Consider the following 17094-nt stretch of genomic DNA (forward strand, 5'->3'; position numbering starts at 1 on the left):
GTTGATTGATTTTTAATGTCTTGCTCTGTGTTAACCCTCCTGTTGTCTTCGGGTCAAATCGGACCCATTTTCTATATCAGAAATTTGGGTTTCTATCAAAACAAAATGTCCCAAAAAATAACGTGGATCACTCCAATGCTCTTTACAAGTAAAATAAATGATCAGTTCAATACTTTCACTGAATTCTTTACTTTTCCCCCTTTATTTCAGAGTGACAGTGAATAGACAGGAAAGGTGGGAGAGAGAGAGAGGGGGGGGAGGGATGACGCACAGTAGGTCGGATTCGAACCTGGGCCGCTGCAAAGGCCTCAGCCTACATGGGGCGCACGCTTTTACTGGGTGAGCTAGAGGTCGCCCCGAATTTGGTCGTTTTATTCAATTTGATAGCATTTGGAAGAAAAAAAGAAGATAAATGAACGTTGAAAAAAGTGTCAAAAATGACGGAAAAAGCTTCAAAAACGTCAAAGCGCAGGAGAAAAGTGATAAAAACATTGGGAAAAGGGGGGGAAAAAAACTTGAAAAAAAAAAGTGACAAAAACTGTGGCTAGGTTGGTTCAGTGGATAGAGCAGGCACACATACACTTAGAGGTCCAGGGTTTGAGTCCGACCTGTGCCTGGACAGGATTCTTTATTACTTTCTTGGTCATAATTCTTCCTTTTGTGACTTGTATTCCCTTCCACGAGCACCGGTGGTTAAAAGGATACCAGAAGCGCTCCTGCCACTTCTTTCTTTTAAACATTAAAACTATCTTACGTAATAATGAATTATAGCAGCAAACTTGAGTTTTAATCAAAGTGCTCTTCATTTAACGCCATCAGAAGAGAACGCCCATTTTCCAAAAGGTTAGCCATAGCTTAATAAAATACACTAACTACTAATATAAATCTCTTAATTTATTAGTTGTTCTGGAAAAAAATGATCTGAACCGAAGTAAGTATTAAAAGACAGAAGAAGCATTGGAACTGTGAATTCTCCTGTTCCGTATTGTCCAATCAGAACAGAGGAGACACAGTATTATGGTCACATTGGGAGAGCTCAGTATGTTCTTTCAAGAGGGTGGGAGCAGACGTAGGCTCTCTTCTCCAAGACCTCCCTGGCGATCTTCTTGATGTTGGCATCGTTGTTCTCAGGAGAGTCTGGAACAGATCGACACGGGAATTACAAAACAACTTTCAGTTGTGAAATACAAAACATTCTCATTTGTCTGGATCATGTCACCGGATAACTCTGGATTACATTATGTCATTAAAAAAAACAAAAAAAACCGAAAAGCAGCGAGGGGTTTGAGTGCTGGTATGTGGGGTGTGTTGGGGAAATTCCGCACCATATGCAATTCTTTTGTACTCAGATGCAGTAAAAGAAAAAGAAAAAAGAGGCAAGGGGCTGTTCTCAATTACCATTTTGTGTTGTACTTACGTTTTTGCAACTGAGTCATCAAGTAATTGTTCTTGAAGAACACTTCGCCGCAGAATGTGTTTGTGAGGAGCACCTAGAAAAAAAATGAACAACACTCTTTCATTCATCAAAACCTGCAGACATGAATCCTGGAACTGGAAAACACACAAATGAAAACTAAATATGATGCAGGCCTCCTGCATCATATTTAGTTTTCATTTTAACTGCCTCAGTTAAAAGCACAATATGTGAAAGTAATGTTTGCTGACATTTCTGCCTGTAGCTACAGCGGAGAGGAACACACAGGGCTGCCCATCTGAAACACAGAGGGGTGTTGCAAAAGAGGGTAATACAAAGCATTCACTGCCTTCTTTAATGTCTCTCTGTTGAGCGTGTGTGTGTGTGTGTGTGTGTGTGTGTGTGTGTGTGTGTGTGTGTGTGCGCGTGTGCGCTCTAAATCACTGTTTGGGATCACACACAGCACACATTAACTTGTAATTAGTGTCCTTCTTCGCCTACATCTGCTTTCATAAGATCTGTTTTCCCCATGAAGGTGGAGCAGCACAGGTTACACCTCTACAACAACAGTGGGGTGAAAATGATAGCTATACTAGCTATTGGAGTTAACAAGTCAAAGCATATGCAGACGACAGGCCAAATCAACATGTTTGTTTGCACGCAAAGTTAGAGGTGACAATATGTTGTGGCATGCTGCAGCACCCACACAGGTGTTTTGAGTTAATCTGGCTGACTGGGCCTCTTCCCAGGACTGTGTGGAGCTGTGCTGGAACCCGCTCCCTCATTCACTCACTCACTAGTCCCTATATAGTGTTTATTAAATAGTGAACTATAGAGGGAACGACCAAACCAGATTTCAGACACTCAGTGAAAACACACCGCTGCGTGACTTGCGTCAGGAGATGCGGCCGTTGTTGGGTGTGGCGGAGGAGGGCGCGCCCAGCATCACGTCAACAAACCCAAACTAAGATACTTCGAATACGTCCCTGTCACAAACCGAGCACCCAGGAGAATAGTAAAAGGTTGAATACATGTTATATGTTACAGTTACACTGTTTAGGAACCAAAGCCCGCTCCATTTTTCCTACTCAGTTTTCGCGGTGATTTCTGCTTCTTCTTCTCCTCCGGGAAAACACAGCCGCGTTGCGTTGTGGTATACGGGAGTAAAATGTCGGGCACATCGTAGGTACACTCAATTTAGCAGTGCATTGTGGGTACTTTATAGTGGACTATATAGTGAATGAAATTATCTGCGGAGAATTTGAACAGCACTACAAAATGGCGAACACACTATATAGGTCACTATTTCCGTGATAGGGAACGGTTTGAACACAGCTATGGTGTGTGTAGTCTGATTGATTGACATCTTCCCGAGTCTCTCGTCAGCTTTGTTGCACCTGATAGGGCGGGACAAATGACAGCTTCATCATTCTTATTGGTAGAAAAGAGTTGTGACCTAATAAATTCCCATCAAAAGCTCCGGCCCACCTTCAACCTGAGCAGAGGTCTGTAACACTTTACATGAACGTATCTACATAAGAGTGACATGATGGTTTATTACAAGATTTTAGGCAGATCGTCTTCTCAGTTCTGCTGGGCTAAAAAAAAGCTTAACCCTTATAGGTCTTAATTAGGGCTGGGCAGTAGATGTTATATCGATATCGCGATATAAGACTAGATATCGTCTCAGATTTTGGATATTGTAATATCGTAATGTGGCTTAAGTTTTGTCTTTTCCTGGTATTACAGGCTGCATTACAGTAAAGTGATGTCATTTTCTGAACTTACCAGACTGTTCTAGCTGTTCTATTATTTGCCTTTAACCACTTAGTCATTATGTCCAAAATCTTGATGATTATTTATCTAAAATCTATTATATTTTGTTAAAGAAGCAATTGTCAACCCTACAATATCGTCGCAATATCGACATCGAGGTATTTGGTCAAGAATATCGTGATATCTGATTTTCTCCATTTCGCCCAGCCCTAGTCTTAATTAAAGCCTTGGGGTGTGTGTGTGTGTGTGTGTGTGTGTGTGTGTACTGTACACACCTCGTGGTCGTGATTCCTGAGCCCGATGCTGATGGAGCGGCTGGCTCTGGACAGGACAGCAGTCATAGCATAGAGGTTGATCATCACATCTGCTACTCTCTTCAAGACGAGCTGTTCATCCACTATGGTCTGACAACATCAATGGGAAAACACACACACACACACACACACACACACACACACACACACACACTTCAATTATCGATAATTTCCAACCTCAGAAATTAAATGTGTCTCTGTAATACAGTGGGGGGTTGTAATTCATAAGGTAAATCATTTTCTTGCAATCTTCAACCCATATGGCATCGAGGAAGACTTTTCCCAGAAATGTGTTCTTGGCTTGGCTGAGCTCTCACGGCTGCTTAGGAAACTGTTTGGATTTAGCTTTTTTTAAAGTTGTGATTAATTAGTTCCTGTGTTTGGAGGTTGTTTGGCAGAGTCCACACAGACACCAGGATGACATCTGGGCTAATATGGGATACCTACAGAGAGCTGCAGGGACGATGTATTTTTGTAGGCCAACCCAGAAGTTAGAAACGCCTTGGGTCCCTCGACAAACAGCAAACGGGATTTGACTATTCACTCGTTGTTAATCATTACCCTTATTTATTTTGATTTAAAAGGTGCAGTAGGTAAGACTTCTAAAACTAACTCTGTCATATCTGCTGAAACTGACCCTATGTTCCAGTAGAACTACATGAAGCAGGTCATTAAAAATAAATAATCCGGCTCCTCTGGCTCCACCTACAGCCTGTAGTGAGACTTGCAAAAATCCATCCATAAATCTTCGTCCGCTTATCCGGGGGCGGGTCGCGGGGGGAGCAGCTCCAGCAGGGGACCCCAAACTTCCCTTTCCCCGAGCCACATTAACCAGCTCCGACTGGGGGATCCCGAGGCGTTCCCAGGCCAGGTTAGAGATATAATCCCTCCATCTAGTCCTGGGTCTTCCCCGAGACCTCCTCCCAGTGTACTAATGGCATTGCAAAATTCCCCTGCGCCTGAAGATTAACAACCAATCAGAGCCGAGGAGTCTCTAACGCAGTGTCAATGACTGCTTGTGAACTCCAATCAAACTGTCAAACTAGGCAGCACTGATCAAATATGAATCAAGCTTCTGTTACTGCATTGCATATTTCTGGCCCCAAATGTTTCCAGAAACATATTTTAGTGAACTGTTCAGCTGTGAAATGAGAAAGTGTTCCCTGGCCGGTTGGCTGGTGCTTGGTTTTGGCTCGACTTTGATCAGCGCTGCTGCCTAGTTTGACACGTGCAGTCATTGACACTACGTTAAAGACTCCTCTGCTCTGATTGGTTGAATCACAGATTATCTGTGTCATGTACTACAGTCAGGATAGAGTGACAGTTTCAGCAAATGTGACTAAAGCCTGTTTTTTATAAAAGTTACAAACTGTTGCTTTAAGCAGTATGGACTCAAATGCTCACGGTCTTACACTTTAGCAGTTGAAGAGGGCAGTGTAATGAAAGTCCTCTGAGGACACTTCTTGTATATTGGATCGAAATATAGGCGAATGATACACGAAGTAAAGGCAGCTACACACCGGGCCAGTCTGGCGAGGTCGGTGACTCGAGTCTGTTCCGTGCCGTCGTCCGTTGGAGGAGCTGTCGGCCTTCATTTTGGCCGACCTGACGTGTTCAGTCGGAGACAGGGCAGTCGGGACTCACCTGGAAATGGCGAGCGGGATGACTGTGACTAGAGCCTCTCAAAATCTGACGAAAATCTTTTAAACTGACCTTTGTCGATCTGAAATGAAGACAGATTCAGCAACTGCACGGCCTATTTCTCTCTTAAAATGGTTTCAGAAACACGTTTCAGTGAACTATTTTAGTAAAATATGAGATCGTATTCTGAATGAGTCGCCATTAATGGCCGGTTGAAAAATCCAAAATCCGGAAGTAGCAGCCAGACCCACATGACGCGTTCGTCCAATCAGCTGCCGGTTTTCATTTTTTGGGCGACAATACAGATTAGCGCCGCCGTATTACGTCTCGTCTCTTCGGTTGTGCTCTGAGGCACTTTTTGGACCAACTCGGGGAGAACTGATCAGCCCAACTGGCTTTTCTGCCATCGGTCGGCCGTCTGGTCGGTGTGTAACGGCCTTAAGGGTTTGGAAAGCTGACCTGTTTCCAAGATGCGAGGAAGCCGTGATTACAAAAGCACAGTGAAGGAAGAAAAAGAGAACACAGGGATTGGAAGATATGAGCAGATATCCACTCTCTTTAAGAAACAACTCAAACATTCAGCCATTTAAGACAAATGGGAATTTCGTTCAAAGGAAACATTTGAGCAGTAAAATCTGACGGCTGTTTTTTCCAGAATGTAAAATCAATCAAATGTTACCTTTCCATATCTGTACAGCAGGCTCTGCACAGTCGATCCAAAAAAGTTGACATTCTGTTCAAACTTCTTTGCACTTTCCTGCAAACAGAAAACTCCTGAGCCTCAACGAACACACCTAAGGCGTGCAGAAAATGTATCCTTTAAAAGTTGAAAAACAGTTCTTACTGCCAAGCTGGGATGCACCACTCCGTCTTTTCCTGTCAGGCCGAGGTCCACTGAATTTCCAAATGAGTTCCTCAGTTTCTTACCCAGCGTGCCCAAAACCAGAACTATATTTCCTTTCTTCAACTCCCTGCAGGCAGAGCAGAGAAAAGACTGAGACTAAAGACAAGCTAAAGACCCACGTGGGTGTTTTCATGAATTACACAAACTCGTTGATGGTAAGTAAGACTACTTTAAGGACAATTCCGGTGCAAAATGAACCTAGGGGTTAATAACATATGTGTACCATGTCGACCATTCTCTGGAATACTGCATGTCTTCATGCTAATCGAATGTGTATGTAGCTAGAAACCAGCTAGCGCAAACCGGTGATTAGCTTGTAACGCTAGCCTAACAAGGCTCAAAATAGCACCACACGTCAACGGTAGCATAATGAGGGTCCCTACATGTAAACCGAAGCATTGAGAACATTGTAAGTGTACAGACAGTTTATCAAAAAGATAGATTATAAAGACAGTAGCGTTTATGTTTACATGCGGGCGCCATCTTGGAAAACAGTCATGAGCAGTCGAACGACGAACGCCGTGCAACCACAAACCAGTAACATCAAACACAGCGTTCGTATTTCGACTGATCATGACTGTTTTCCAAGATGGCGCCCGCCTGTACACGTGAACGGTACTGTCTTTATAAACTATCTTTTTAATAAACTGTCACGCATATCCTGCATTCCTTTGGAGCGTAGGTCGTGCACGTCTTCAGAAATTAACGCTACGCATCCACAAGATGTAACTGAGCACATGAACACGGGGGCGGTATGTCATCTGACAGGCCGGTCAGCAGCTGTTCCACACTCCAGCCCAGGACATGGCTTCCGGTGTCAGCTGGGGACGATATGGCCCTGATCTGCCCCCTAGTGGATATACGTTAAAGCAACACTAGAGAACTTTTCCCGATTCGGTCCCCCTACAGGTTGGAAGCGGCATTAGGTCTCATTCGAACTACAGATCCGCTACCCGATCTGGCAAACTTGCATTGTGCAGTTATAGCCGGTAGAGAGCCGCAAAACAAATGCAGAAGTGCCGTTCACCCTGTTACGAGTTGATGAACCACTGAAACGACTTTGGAAACATTATTTTAAGTTAGAAAAAGCTCTCTAGTGTTGCTTTAAATCCTCCAGGTACATGCAAAGTATGCAGGCAAGGATGTAAACACTGCCGTTCACGCCGTGGCCGCTTATCTACGCGTACGCATTGTTAAAAAGAAAATGTAATCAAGACCTCACAGACACACACATCTAATTATCTCTGAAAATGACATATTTTACCTGTGATGCCGCCTTTAAGACCAGAGAAACCTTTCATTTAAAGCTGCACCAAACCAATATAATACTATGAAATATTTTTTTTATAATAACAATGGAACAAATGATTATGTGTAAACGATTAAACAAAGTCATATTCTTACTTTATTTTCCCTGTGAGGACTTTGCCGGCATACTGCATTCCAGTGAGAGCGATGTACATCCTCAGGATTTCATTGGTACCCTGGAAACAGCAACAGAATCTAAACACGGCACACTATCTATTATACTACATGTAGGTGGCAATACAGCCCACGAAGAACACAATAAAAAGGTGGTGTATGTGTGTGCGGGTGTACTGTGGGATAACTACATTGTGATATTTTCAAGAGTTCCACATTGTCCTACCAATAAAACATGGACAATCTCATTTAAAAAACAAAATTCTGATTTGACTGATTATGAATGATTCACACCTTATATGACACATAGGAATACTGTTTAAATAGCTGATAAACTGCTGCTCAGTCCATTCATCCAACTACAAAGAGAACACTTAAACCTCAACTAAAAACTAATCCATGGAAGATCTTGGTTTCCAAAGTCAGATGTGCCACCTGGTGGCCACTTACAGAACGGATCGTCTTAACAAACCAACTACACTAGAGTAGTGGAGCAGAAAGAAATGTTTGACTGTCTACAAAACAAACTCTGTGAAAATGTCTGAATATAATTATTTTTATATAATTTCACAGCTTGTTTATTGCTAAGGCCAAATTTAAATGATTTATTTAAAATGCAATAACAGTAACTTATTTCACCAGTCAATTGCTGTGAAACAACAAAAAGAAGAACCACTAAAAAGACAGAAGAGTATTTTACAACAACTTTGAACGCATCATAAGATTACAAGGTGCAACTGAACGCACCATTAAGTCCTGTCGGTCCCTTCCAGTGAAATACAGCCACGCTTTGCACCGTTTAGCTGTCAGCATTTTAACCGTGTTTAAGCCAGCTGCTAGCTAACGGTAGGCTAATGTTACCTGCTGTCAAGTGTAGTGTTAACCAGCGTCACGTGCATCGATGCTTCCGTTGCCTGTAAATTCCGTTTCGGAGCACCAAAATGCAGCGCGGGCATTGAAGTGCCACCGAAATCGGCGTCGTCATTCGGTCCGGTAGATACCAGTCGTTTAGGAACCGGCCATAGTGGCACCGGGTTTCGGTACCCAACCCTATATCTATGGACCTGATTTTAATGACTGAATAACTATTAAGAGTACCTCAAATATAGGCAGGATGCGACAGTCCCTGACGTAGCGCTCGTAGGGGTAGTTCTTCGTATAACCCAGACCTCCGAGGATCTGAAGAGCTTCACTGACACAAATCCAGCCTCCCTCTGAGCTGAACACCTGAACAGAAGATCGAGAATACACATCATGAGACATTTTGTTTTAATGTTAAGGTTTTCTTTTTATATAAACAAAGTTTAATGACAGAGCCATCTAACCTTAACCATGGCAGCCTCTAGAGAACAGTCTGGAAGCCCCGGTCTATCCATCATCCCTGCTGTCAGGTACGCCATGCTCTCCATCACAAAGACATTAAGAGCCATCAATGCAAACTTCTCCTGCAGTAACAGGGCAAAAACACACCTTATTCAGCACTGACCTCACAGAGTGGTGGTGATTATTTACAAGACTCACTGACTATGTTCACATGCACATAATATTCCAGTTTTCGCCCTTATTCTGAAAAATACAATATTCCGACTAAGCTGTTTACATGGCTAATGAAAGTGAATATTCTTCTAATATTCCTGTTTACGTGCAGCTGTTCAAAATAGGATTTTTTCAAAGTTGTCCACCATTGGCGGATTTATTTGACCGTGCAAACAGCGTGTCACTCTTTCATTCCTTCAACTACCTTCTTGAAAAGGTCGCCGTTGCGATGTTTGTGCATATCCAAAAACCTGTTGATATCCAAGTATTTCTTAATGTTGTAATGTCTGACCAGAGATGTGGGCTTTTCTTTTGGGCGTGCATCTCCACCGCAGCCCTGCAAACTGTTGGCTGGTTGGTTTGTGTACAACCACCATAGCAACGCACAGAGCTGACCATAAGCCGTAAACAGGCAAGAGGCTGTAAACTGTCGCAAATTGTGGTGAAAACCCCAGATTCCCAGACATTCTGAATGTGCTGTATACATGTCCAAAGAATGCTTCAAAAAACCTGAAGAATTCCGGCATATCACACACGTCTTAATTGTCCAAATGCTAAATTCGGAAAAAGACCTCATTTGTAATATCCAAAAGGGAATGTGCTATTTCCATGACCCGTATCAAATTCGGAATATTGTCATTTTCTGAATAATAGTGCAACATTAGTGTGCATGTAAACATACTCAGTGATGAGTTGGAAAAGTTGACTGTACCTGAATCATACCAAATTCACCCAGGCTTTTGTCGAACTGCTTCCTGGTTGCAGCGTACTCGGAGGTCATTTCTACAGAAAGCCAGACAGAAATGATGTCAAAGTGAAGACATTTTATAAAAACCCACACATCTAAGTTCTTAATCAGTTATGTCAGCTGCTGTACAGGGTTTTTACCGATCAGTTTTTTAATCATTCCAGCTGAAGAACTGCCCATACTGAACCTCCCCGAGTTCAGGATGTTCATGGCAACCTGTCCAACACAAAGCACAACTTTGGTGTACAAATCAACACACCCTTATGGTACGTGTCCACAGTAGGGCTGCACAAAATATCCTTTTTTCATATCGTCATCGTAATATCAACTGGCGAAATAAACACATTGCGAAAGGCTGTGACATATCGCGACACTCTGAGATTAAAAGAAAATATCAGTAGAAAACTGCACTTTAAAAATTATTTTTTTTAGTGGTGCCTTTTATATTCAAATCAATGTTCAATAACAGAATGTTGGAAAATCATTTATTTTCATTTGTTTGAAATTCAATTTGTCGTATTTCAGCAGAATACTGAAAGCTGCAGAAAGGCAAAACTGAGTACACTTTAATATCTGTTTATTAATCGCAAGTAATATCGTTATCGCATGTTGCCGATTTTCCTCATATCGTGCAGCCCTAGTCCACAGTGGCGTTTTTGGACAGCAGGGATCGCCCCGATTCCCAGTCATGGGCTCGCCACTAGCAGTTATCAGTTTCTCTTCCTTGACCACTGACAGGCAAAGAAAAACAGGCTACACCCTCACACAGCCGCGATGGCGGCAGCTGATTGGACGGACGCTTCACTCGTGGGCTGTCTGCTCCCGGATTTCAAAACAAACCAACATGGCGGCTCGTTTAAAAACTTTCGATTATTTCAAAGAAAATAAGTTAGGCATGTTTCTGAAAACATTTTATGCGAGAAACAAGCTATGTAGCTGCTGAATCTGTCTTCATTTTAGATCATCAGTGGTCAGTTTGAAAGATTATTGTGAGTTTTCGAGAGGCGGCGAGTCGAGCTGGACGCCCTTGATTTGCATAAAGTAGTCTGGATTCAACTGTAACTTTGTTCCTAAAAGTGCCGCAATGCTACCAGAATGCATTGCCCGGCTGCTCACGTAGACAATGGGCTCGTTCGGGATGAGCCAGGCCGGCGCAGAATCGATCACCGGCGATCGCCGCCCGATGCACGCTGGTTAGATTTGTGTCCAACTTGATCCCGACGCTCTGACGTCATGCACACGTGGGCAACGATAACCTCACGAGATCAAGGCGGCCGCATTTTTTGGAGCCAGGCGCTGCAGTTGCTTTCCACCGACTGCGAGGCCCAGGGCATGATGGGAAACGCCTGGCTCTAAGCCGATTGGTTCTAAATCGACTCAACACGATTACGTTTTATATAAACTTGTTACTGTTTTTGAATTGGAGGGATTTTAACTGCCATTTGTCTGATGTAAAGGCTTATTCTGTACAGAACACATGTTGTGTAGCTGATGGTGACATTTAGAAGTCAGAGAGATTAAATCTGTTACAGAAATCGTTGTTTATTAAAATCAGCAACAGCTCACATGTAGAGCATTTTGACAGCTACTCATAATAATTAAAAAAAACTTGAGACTGTGTACAAGCTGATATATGGGTCTGATAACATTTTATATCAGAATCGGACCTAACAGGATGTGAGTGTTTCTGTGACTTCCTGTTCAGCCTGAAGGCTGCTGGAAACTATCCGACTTGACCGCGGCTTTTTGTCCCCGCCCACTGCTGCCGCCGCCGCCTGCTCTCGTCCACTTTACAGGCGAGGCGCAGCTCATCTCGAACGACCCTAATGAATGATGAACGATATGGACACGCACCATCCCAGATACAGTCATGTGCAGTAGTGATTGTTAAGGAACAGCACAACGCTTACCTTGAATCCACCGCCTACTTCTCCTATTACATTCTCCACGGGCACCGGGACGTTGTCAAAGGACACTTCACAGGCTGAAAAAGTCAAACAGTTTAACCACAAATGAAAAGGCACAAACTCTACCAAGACGACTCCCATGTGTTCATCCTTCAATCCAAATCAAGAGGCTTACTGTTGGAGCCTCGGATGCCCAGTTTGTCCTCAGGCTTGCCGCTGGTGACGCCCCCGAAAGCCCTCTCCACGATGAATGCCGAAATCTTATCTTTCTTCACGCCATCTACAACCACCTCCGTCCTGGCAAACACTGTCATGACATCTGCCATGTCTCCGTTTGAAATCCAAATCTGGTAACGCAAATAGATGGGATCTTTAGAGTTTAGGGCAAAACCAATAACGTGAGAGGATGAAAAACTGAAGCCCAGATCAAACGTTTGCAAGCTTGCTTGCTCTCACCTTCGAGCCGGTGATCAGGTAATGTTTCCCGTCTTCTGACAGGGTGGCGCGGGTCTGAATGGAGGCTGCATCACTTCCACTGAAAAGATCAAACTGAGTGTAAATAAGCTAAATGCAACCCAAGTATAGATTTGACAACTCTTCCAACAGAAATTGCTTATTTCTGATTGGTTGTAATTGGACTCCTCAAACATTTTAATTTTGAGTATTTTGCCAGATGTTTGTATTTCTGTCTGTTTGCCACTGCTATGCAAGATTAAGTCACACATCTTTAAACCTACATTGTGTAATTCTTTTGAGTTGATTCTTAGCAAAAAACCCTTAGGATACACACTTAGGTAACAGACAGTAAACAGAACTTTGCTAGTTTACAACTAATCATAATATATAACATAATCTTCATTAATCAGAGGTGTGTTTTGGGCGTAACATGCAATTAACCAATCAGAGATCATCTCCCATTCCCTTTAAAAGCCAGGCGCGTTTGGTGTGTGTGCTGCTGTGCGTCCCTGTGTGTGTAACAAGCATAGTGTGCACGTGCTGTGCACGAGCCTAGGAGCATTTTACCAATGCTCTGTTAAAATAACAATGAAATGCTGCGTTATTGACTTTAGACCAGGTTTTTGTTGGTCAATGGCGCGATCACTTCCCGCTGCCTCAAGATAGCAATACGCCCAGAAAGCACCTGAACACACCTCCCTGTAAGACCAGCATGCCCATGGGTGCAGGTGCATTTGCTATTTAAACGACGTGGGTGCTGGACAGTCGCGTCGGGCTTTGCGCCGCGCTGCGCCGGGTGCAAGATAGGCCCTAAAAGACTAAACAAACTGCCGGCTAGCACACACCCTGGGGACACAGACTACAAACAAATTACAACAAAGACATAAATGAATGACTGTGAGAACAAAGCTTCAGCTTTTGTCTTTGTTATGATACGAGTGATATTATACTTCAGGGTGTCCTGATATAAAAAAAAAAAAAAAAAACCTCAAAGACTCAACAGGGGATACATCCCCACGTTTTCTTACTGTATATCAGAACACCTCGTCGTACTTTAGAAAACATATAGGATAAGGTCCAGGAATTTAGGACAGGGATACATGATATCCTATGTCGGATTGGGACATGGCCTGAATGGGACCCAGGTCCCATTCAGGCCAAGATGATTTGTTCTGGGAGACGGGTCCATCCTAAGCGGGATGGATAAGCACATAAGAAGCTGGGTCCAGACTAGCTGAATGATAGCCAGACAGATGGATGGAAGAATGAAGGGTTGTTGTCAATCCAGGGGTGGGCTTGTGAGATGGCTTGGGTGGCTGCTTTTGATTGGATGTCTACACTAGAAAATGGGCAAAGTTCCTGAACTTTCTGGAGGGCTCCTAGGAAGCTTTGTGCTGGGGAGAGACGTGTATGATGGGCTTATGGTTTCAGTTATACATATGTTTATTTGGTTTATGGTTTATTGTCTATTTTGTTGAACGGTCTTGAATACTGTGGTTTCTGTGTCATATTTTCTTCATTTTAGTCTGGGTGGGTGGTGATGACGAATAAAAACAAACATACAGGCCTGTCCAAATGCCAGAAAATGTCCTGCAGAGGGACAAGATGTAAACAAGATGTAAATGAGATGTCAGTGCCTTTACCTTCCAGGCTCTGTCAGACAGAAAGCTGCGATGTGTTCTCCTGAGGCCAGTTTGGGCAGATACTTCTGCTTCTGGGCTTCATTTCCTGCTATCAGAATCCCCTGAAACACCAAAACAGCTGTTAGCGTCGGGTTGCTTTTCTCTTGAAGTTGAATCAGTTTTCACTTTTTGCTGCAGGCATTCAAAACAAATCGTTTTTGCCGGACTGTCTGACGAGTGAATACAGACGCAGTGTGTGTGAATACATGCTCAGCCAGCGCCTCACTAGAGCCTTCTTTACCGTCATCAAATGGCCTGAAAACGACACCAGGCTGCTGCAGTATAACGTTAACCACACAGACCTCTACAAACATCCCACTGCTTGCTTGTAACTCCACATTTCTGATGTATGACATAGATGGATGACATAGTGCTGCATTAACTAGCTAGCAGTAAGCAGCTTAATACCGACAAAAGACCACAGTAAATTTCAGCCTGCATGCACGTTAACGTGTAACGACTATTCAAATCCCAAAATTGAATATCTAACACCTACCCATCGAACGAATATTCGAATCCAGCCCTACCTGTTACATCGTTTTATTTTTTACCTTCAGCCCAATGGCCTGATGGGCAGCCAGCGTTACAGCAATGGAGCCATCTAATGAGGTGATCTCTGCCAGTCGTGCGTACATGGTGTTAGACAGTCCCAGACCCCCTGGGATGAACACAAAAATAAAGATTTTTGCCACTAAAACACGGTGGGACTATTACTGTACTCCTAACTTGAATGGGCATGTGAGAGAAATGGTCGTGGTGCCATTTTAAACTCAGTGCTGTGTATAAACTGCAGTGATGTACAGCAGTGGAAGAAGTATTCACATCCTTTACTTAATTAAAAGTACTAATACCACACTGTAAAAATACTATGTTACAAGTAAAAGTCCTGCATTGAAAATATACTTAAGTAAAAATACTGTATGTCAAGTATAATCAGGAAAACATACTTAAAGTGCTCATATGATGCTCATTTTCAGGTTCATAATTGTATTTAGAGGTTATATCAGAATAGGTTTACATGGTTTAATTGTCAGAAAACACCATCTTTTTGTTGTACTGCACATTGCTGCAGCTCCTCTTTTCACCCTGTGTGTTGAGCTCTCTGTTTTAGCTACAGAGTGAGACATCACACTTCTGTTCCATCTTTGTTGGGAGTGACATGTTCAGTGGCACCTGCCAGCTAGCCAGCTGAGGATGAGGCACGCCTGATGTAACTAAGGACCACTAGCCAAATGCTATGAGTGAGAGGCGGTCCAGGAGACAGTAACCAGGTAAGGACTACTAGCCAGTCAGAAGCAGAGTATGAGGGCGTGCCATGCTAGCAGCTAGGCGAGCATTATAACGTGTGTTCCAAAGTGACCACGTTTGTCTCTGAAGTAAAGGCTGGACTACAATAGAGCTGTTTGGAGCAGTTTGTGAACAGTGTTTTCTGTTGGAGATGGTAAGTCCCTTTGGGGGGGACTTTGGGCTTTTTCCTTTTGTAAACCTATAGCATGCACAAAAAAGATATATAACACAATAAAGGAAAGGAAAAAAGCCAAAAAGCATAATATGAGCACTTTAAAGTATTAAGAGTAGAAGTACTCAGTGCATAAACAGTACTAATCTATGAACTTGTTTGTGTAGGTGTAACCTGTTTTGATTGGTTTTAATTGTGTAACACTTGTAATAACTAGGCTAAGTTTCAACTTACAAACAGCTGGTGCAATAAGCTCCAGGTCACAATCATCTTACCGTACTCCTCAGGAACCATGATTCCAAACAGCCCGAGCTCCTTCAACCCATTCAAAGTCTCGGGAGGGATTTTGGCTTCTCGGTCAATCTTCGCTGAGTCAACTGAAATCACAGTAAACTGTCATTTACTGTCAATTCATCAAATTACATTGCAAGAGCAATATTCACGCATAAAAATGTAAGCTATACAGCATTTGCACTGCTACTTGGGCGGAGTGATTAGCGCAACACCTGAAAAGCACCGTTGTTACTCTCTGCTCCTCACCACGGGGCTTCTCAGGTGCTGCGAGCAAATCACTCCGCCCAAGTAGCAGAAGAAGCAGTGCTTCGCCTTCTGAGAATATAGTTCCCAGTATGTATACGGTTAGAAGATGGCTGTGTCTCATGTGACCTTGTTATTTGTACACCCTGTGACTATACAAATCACAACATGTAAATAGGAACATGTTGGCGTTATTTTGTCACTTATTGGGAGCAGTAGGCTAGATGGAGCCAGTTACCTCCAGGATCTGTGCTAAGCTAGGCTAACGGTGGGGGCGTCAGACAGAGTTACAACACGCACGGAGATGAGAAGGGTGTGTATGGACTTATCTAACTCTGGGGGATACGGGGAATAAGACAAAGTCCCAATAAGTCGGCGTGTTCCTTTAATCGACAGGACAGCTTGAAGACAGGAAAGGGGAGAGAGAGTAAAGGGCCGTGGGTCGGACTCAAACCCGCAGCTGCTGCGAAGGACTCAGTCTACACGGGGCGCATGTTCCACTGGGTGAGCATTTTCAGTTTTATTTAACTCGTGCATTCCTCAGATCTCCTTTCTCACCTTCCTCATTGAAGAATTTTTCCACGGGTGCAATAAGCTGCCTGATCTCCTCTGCTTCTTCATTTCCAATTTCTGGATACGGGAAGACCTCAGCCTGGAGGACAAACGCACGATTTTAGATTATTATTATTTATTTATTTTAATCTCGAACAATCAACATACTTTAAAAGAACAATAAAAAAAATCAAATAAAAACACAAAGTTAAAACGCATATACAAATCAATACGATTCCATCAAAGAACAAAAACAGGATGAGTTTGAGAAGGAGCAGGCACAAGCATAATGGTTATAAAATCCTGCTCCTACTTTACAATATCATATTATCACAGATAGGGGTGTAAGAAAAAATCAATACACTTGAGCATCGCGATACTTTATTTTGCAATACTGTAGTGATTTTCAAAAACACAATATTGATTTATTTTTATTTTATTTATTTTTTTAGTTTATGCGCAAAAATATTCATGTAAGACAGTGGTTCACGTTTATGTTGCGTTTAAACCCCCTACCACTAGATGGCTATGCTCAGACGCACCACTAGTGCCTAGCAGTACCTAATAGTGCCTAATAGTGCCTAACAGTGCCTAACAGTACCTAATAGTGCCTAATAGTGCCTAATAGTGCCTAACAGTACCTAATAGTGTCTAACAGTACCTAACAGTGCCTAACAGTGCCTAACAGTGCCTAACAGTACCTAGCAGTACCTAGCAGTACCTAGCAGTACCTAACAGTGCCTAAC

At 43.0% G+C, this 17094-nt stretch overlaps 1 protein-coding gene across 1 annotated transcript in view; it reads right to left on the reverse strand.

Moving 5' to 3' along the window:
- Nucleotides 1-881: 881 nt before the first annotated feature.
- acad9 (acyl-CoA dehydrogenase family, member 9) overlaps nucleotides 882-17094 on the reverse strand; it is an 18323-nt gene continuing 2110 nt past the window's right edge. Inside the window, exons 2-18 of the mRNA XM_078247662.1 lie at nucleotides 16355-16448; nucleotides 15535-15636; nucleotides 14352-14458; nucleotides 13762-13862; nucleotides 12119-12197; nucleotides 11838-12009; nucleotides 11666-11739; nucleotides 9896-9971; nucleotides 9720-9790; nucleotides 8797-8916; nucleotides 8570-8698; nucleotides 7454-7533; nucleotides 5990-6116; nucleotides 5825-5902; nucleotides 3466-3594; nucleotides 1418-1490; nucleotides 882-1137 (exon numbers count right to left, since the gene is read on the reverse strand). Of these exons, the coding sequence (XP_078103788.1) occupies nucleotides 1037-1137; nucleotides 1418-1490; nucleotides 3466-3594; nucleotides 5825-5902; nucleotides 5990-6116; nucleotides 7454-7533; nucleotides 8570-8698; nucleotides 8797-8916; nucleotides 9720-9790; nucleotides 9896-9971; nucleotides 11666-11739; nucleotides 11838-12009; nucleotides 12119-12197; nucleotides 13762-13862; nucleotides 14352-14458; nucleotides 15535-15636; nucleotides 16355-16448 (1713 nt within the window). The 3' untranslated portion in view covers nucleotides 882-1036. The remainder of the gene's footprint in view (nucleotides 1138-1417; nucleotides 1491-3465; nucleotides 3595-5824; nucleotides 5903-5989; nucleotides 6117-7453; nucleotides 7534-8569; nucleotides 8699-8796; nucleotides 8917-9719; nucleotides 9791-9895; nucleotides 9972-11665; nucleotides 11740-11837; nucleotides 12010-12118; nucleotides 12198-13761; nucleotides 13863-14351; nucleotides 14459-15534; nucleotides 15637-16354; nucleotides 16449-17094) is intronic.

The sequence above is a fragment of the Sander vitreus genome, chromosome 4 (assembly GCF_031162955.1).
Source record: "Sander vitreus isolate 19-12246 chromosome 4, sanVit1, whole genome shotgun sequence".
NCBI classification, from domain to species: domain Eukaryota; kingdom Metazoa; phylum Chordata; class Actinopteri; order Perciformes; family Percidae; genus Sander; species Sander vitreus.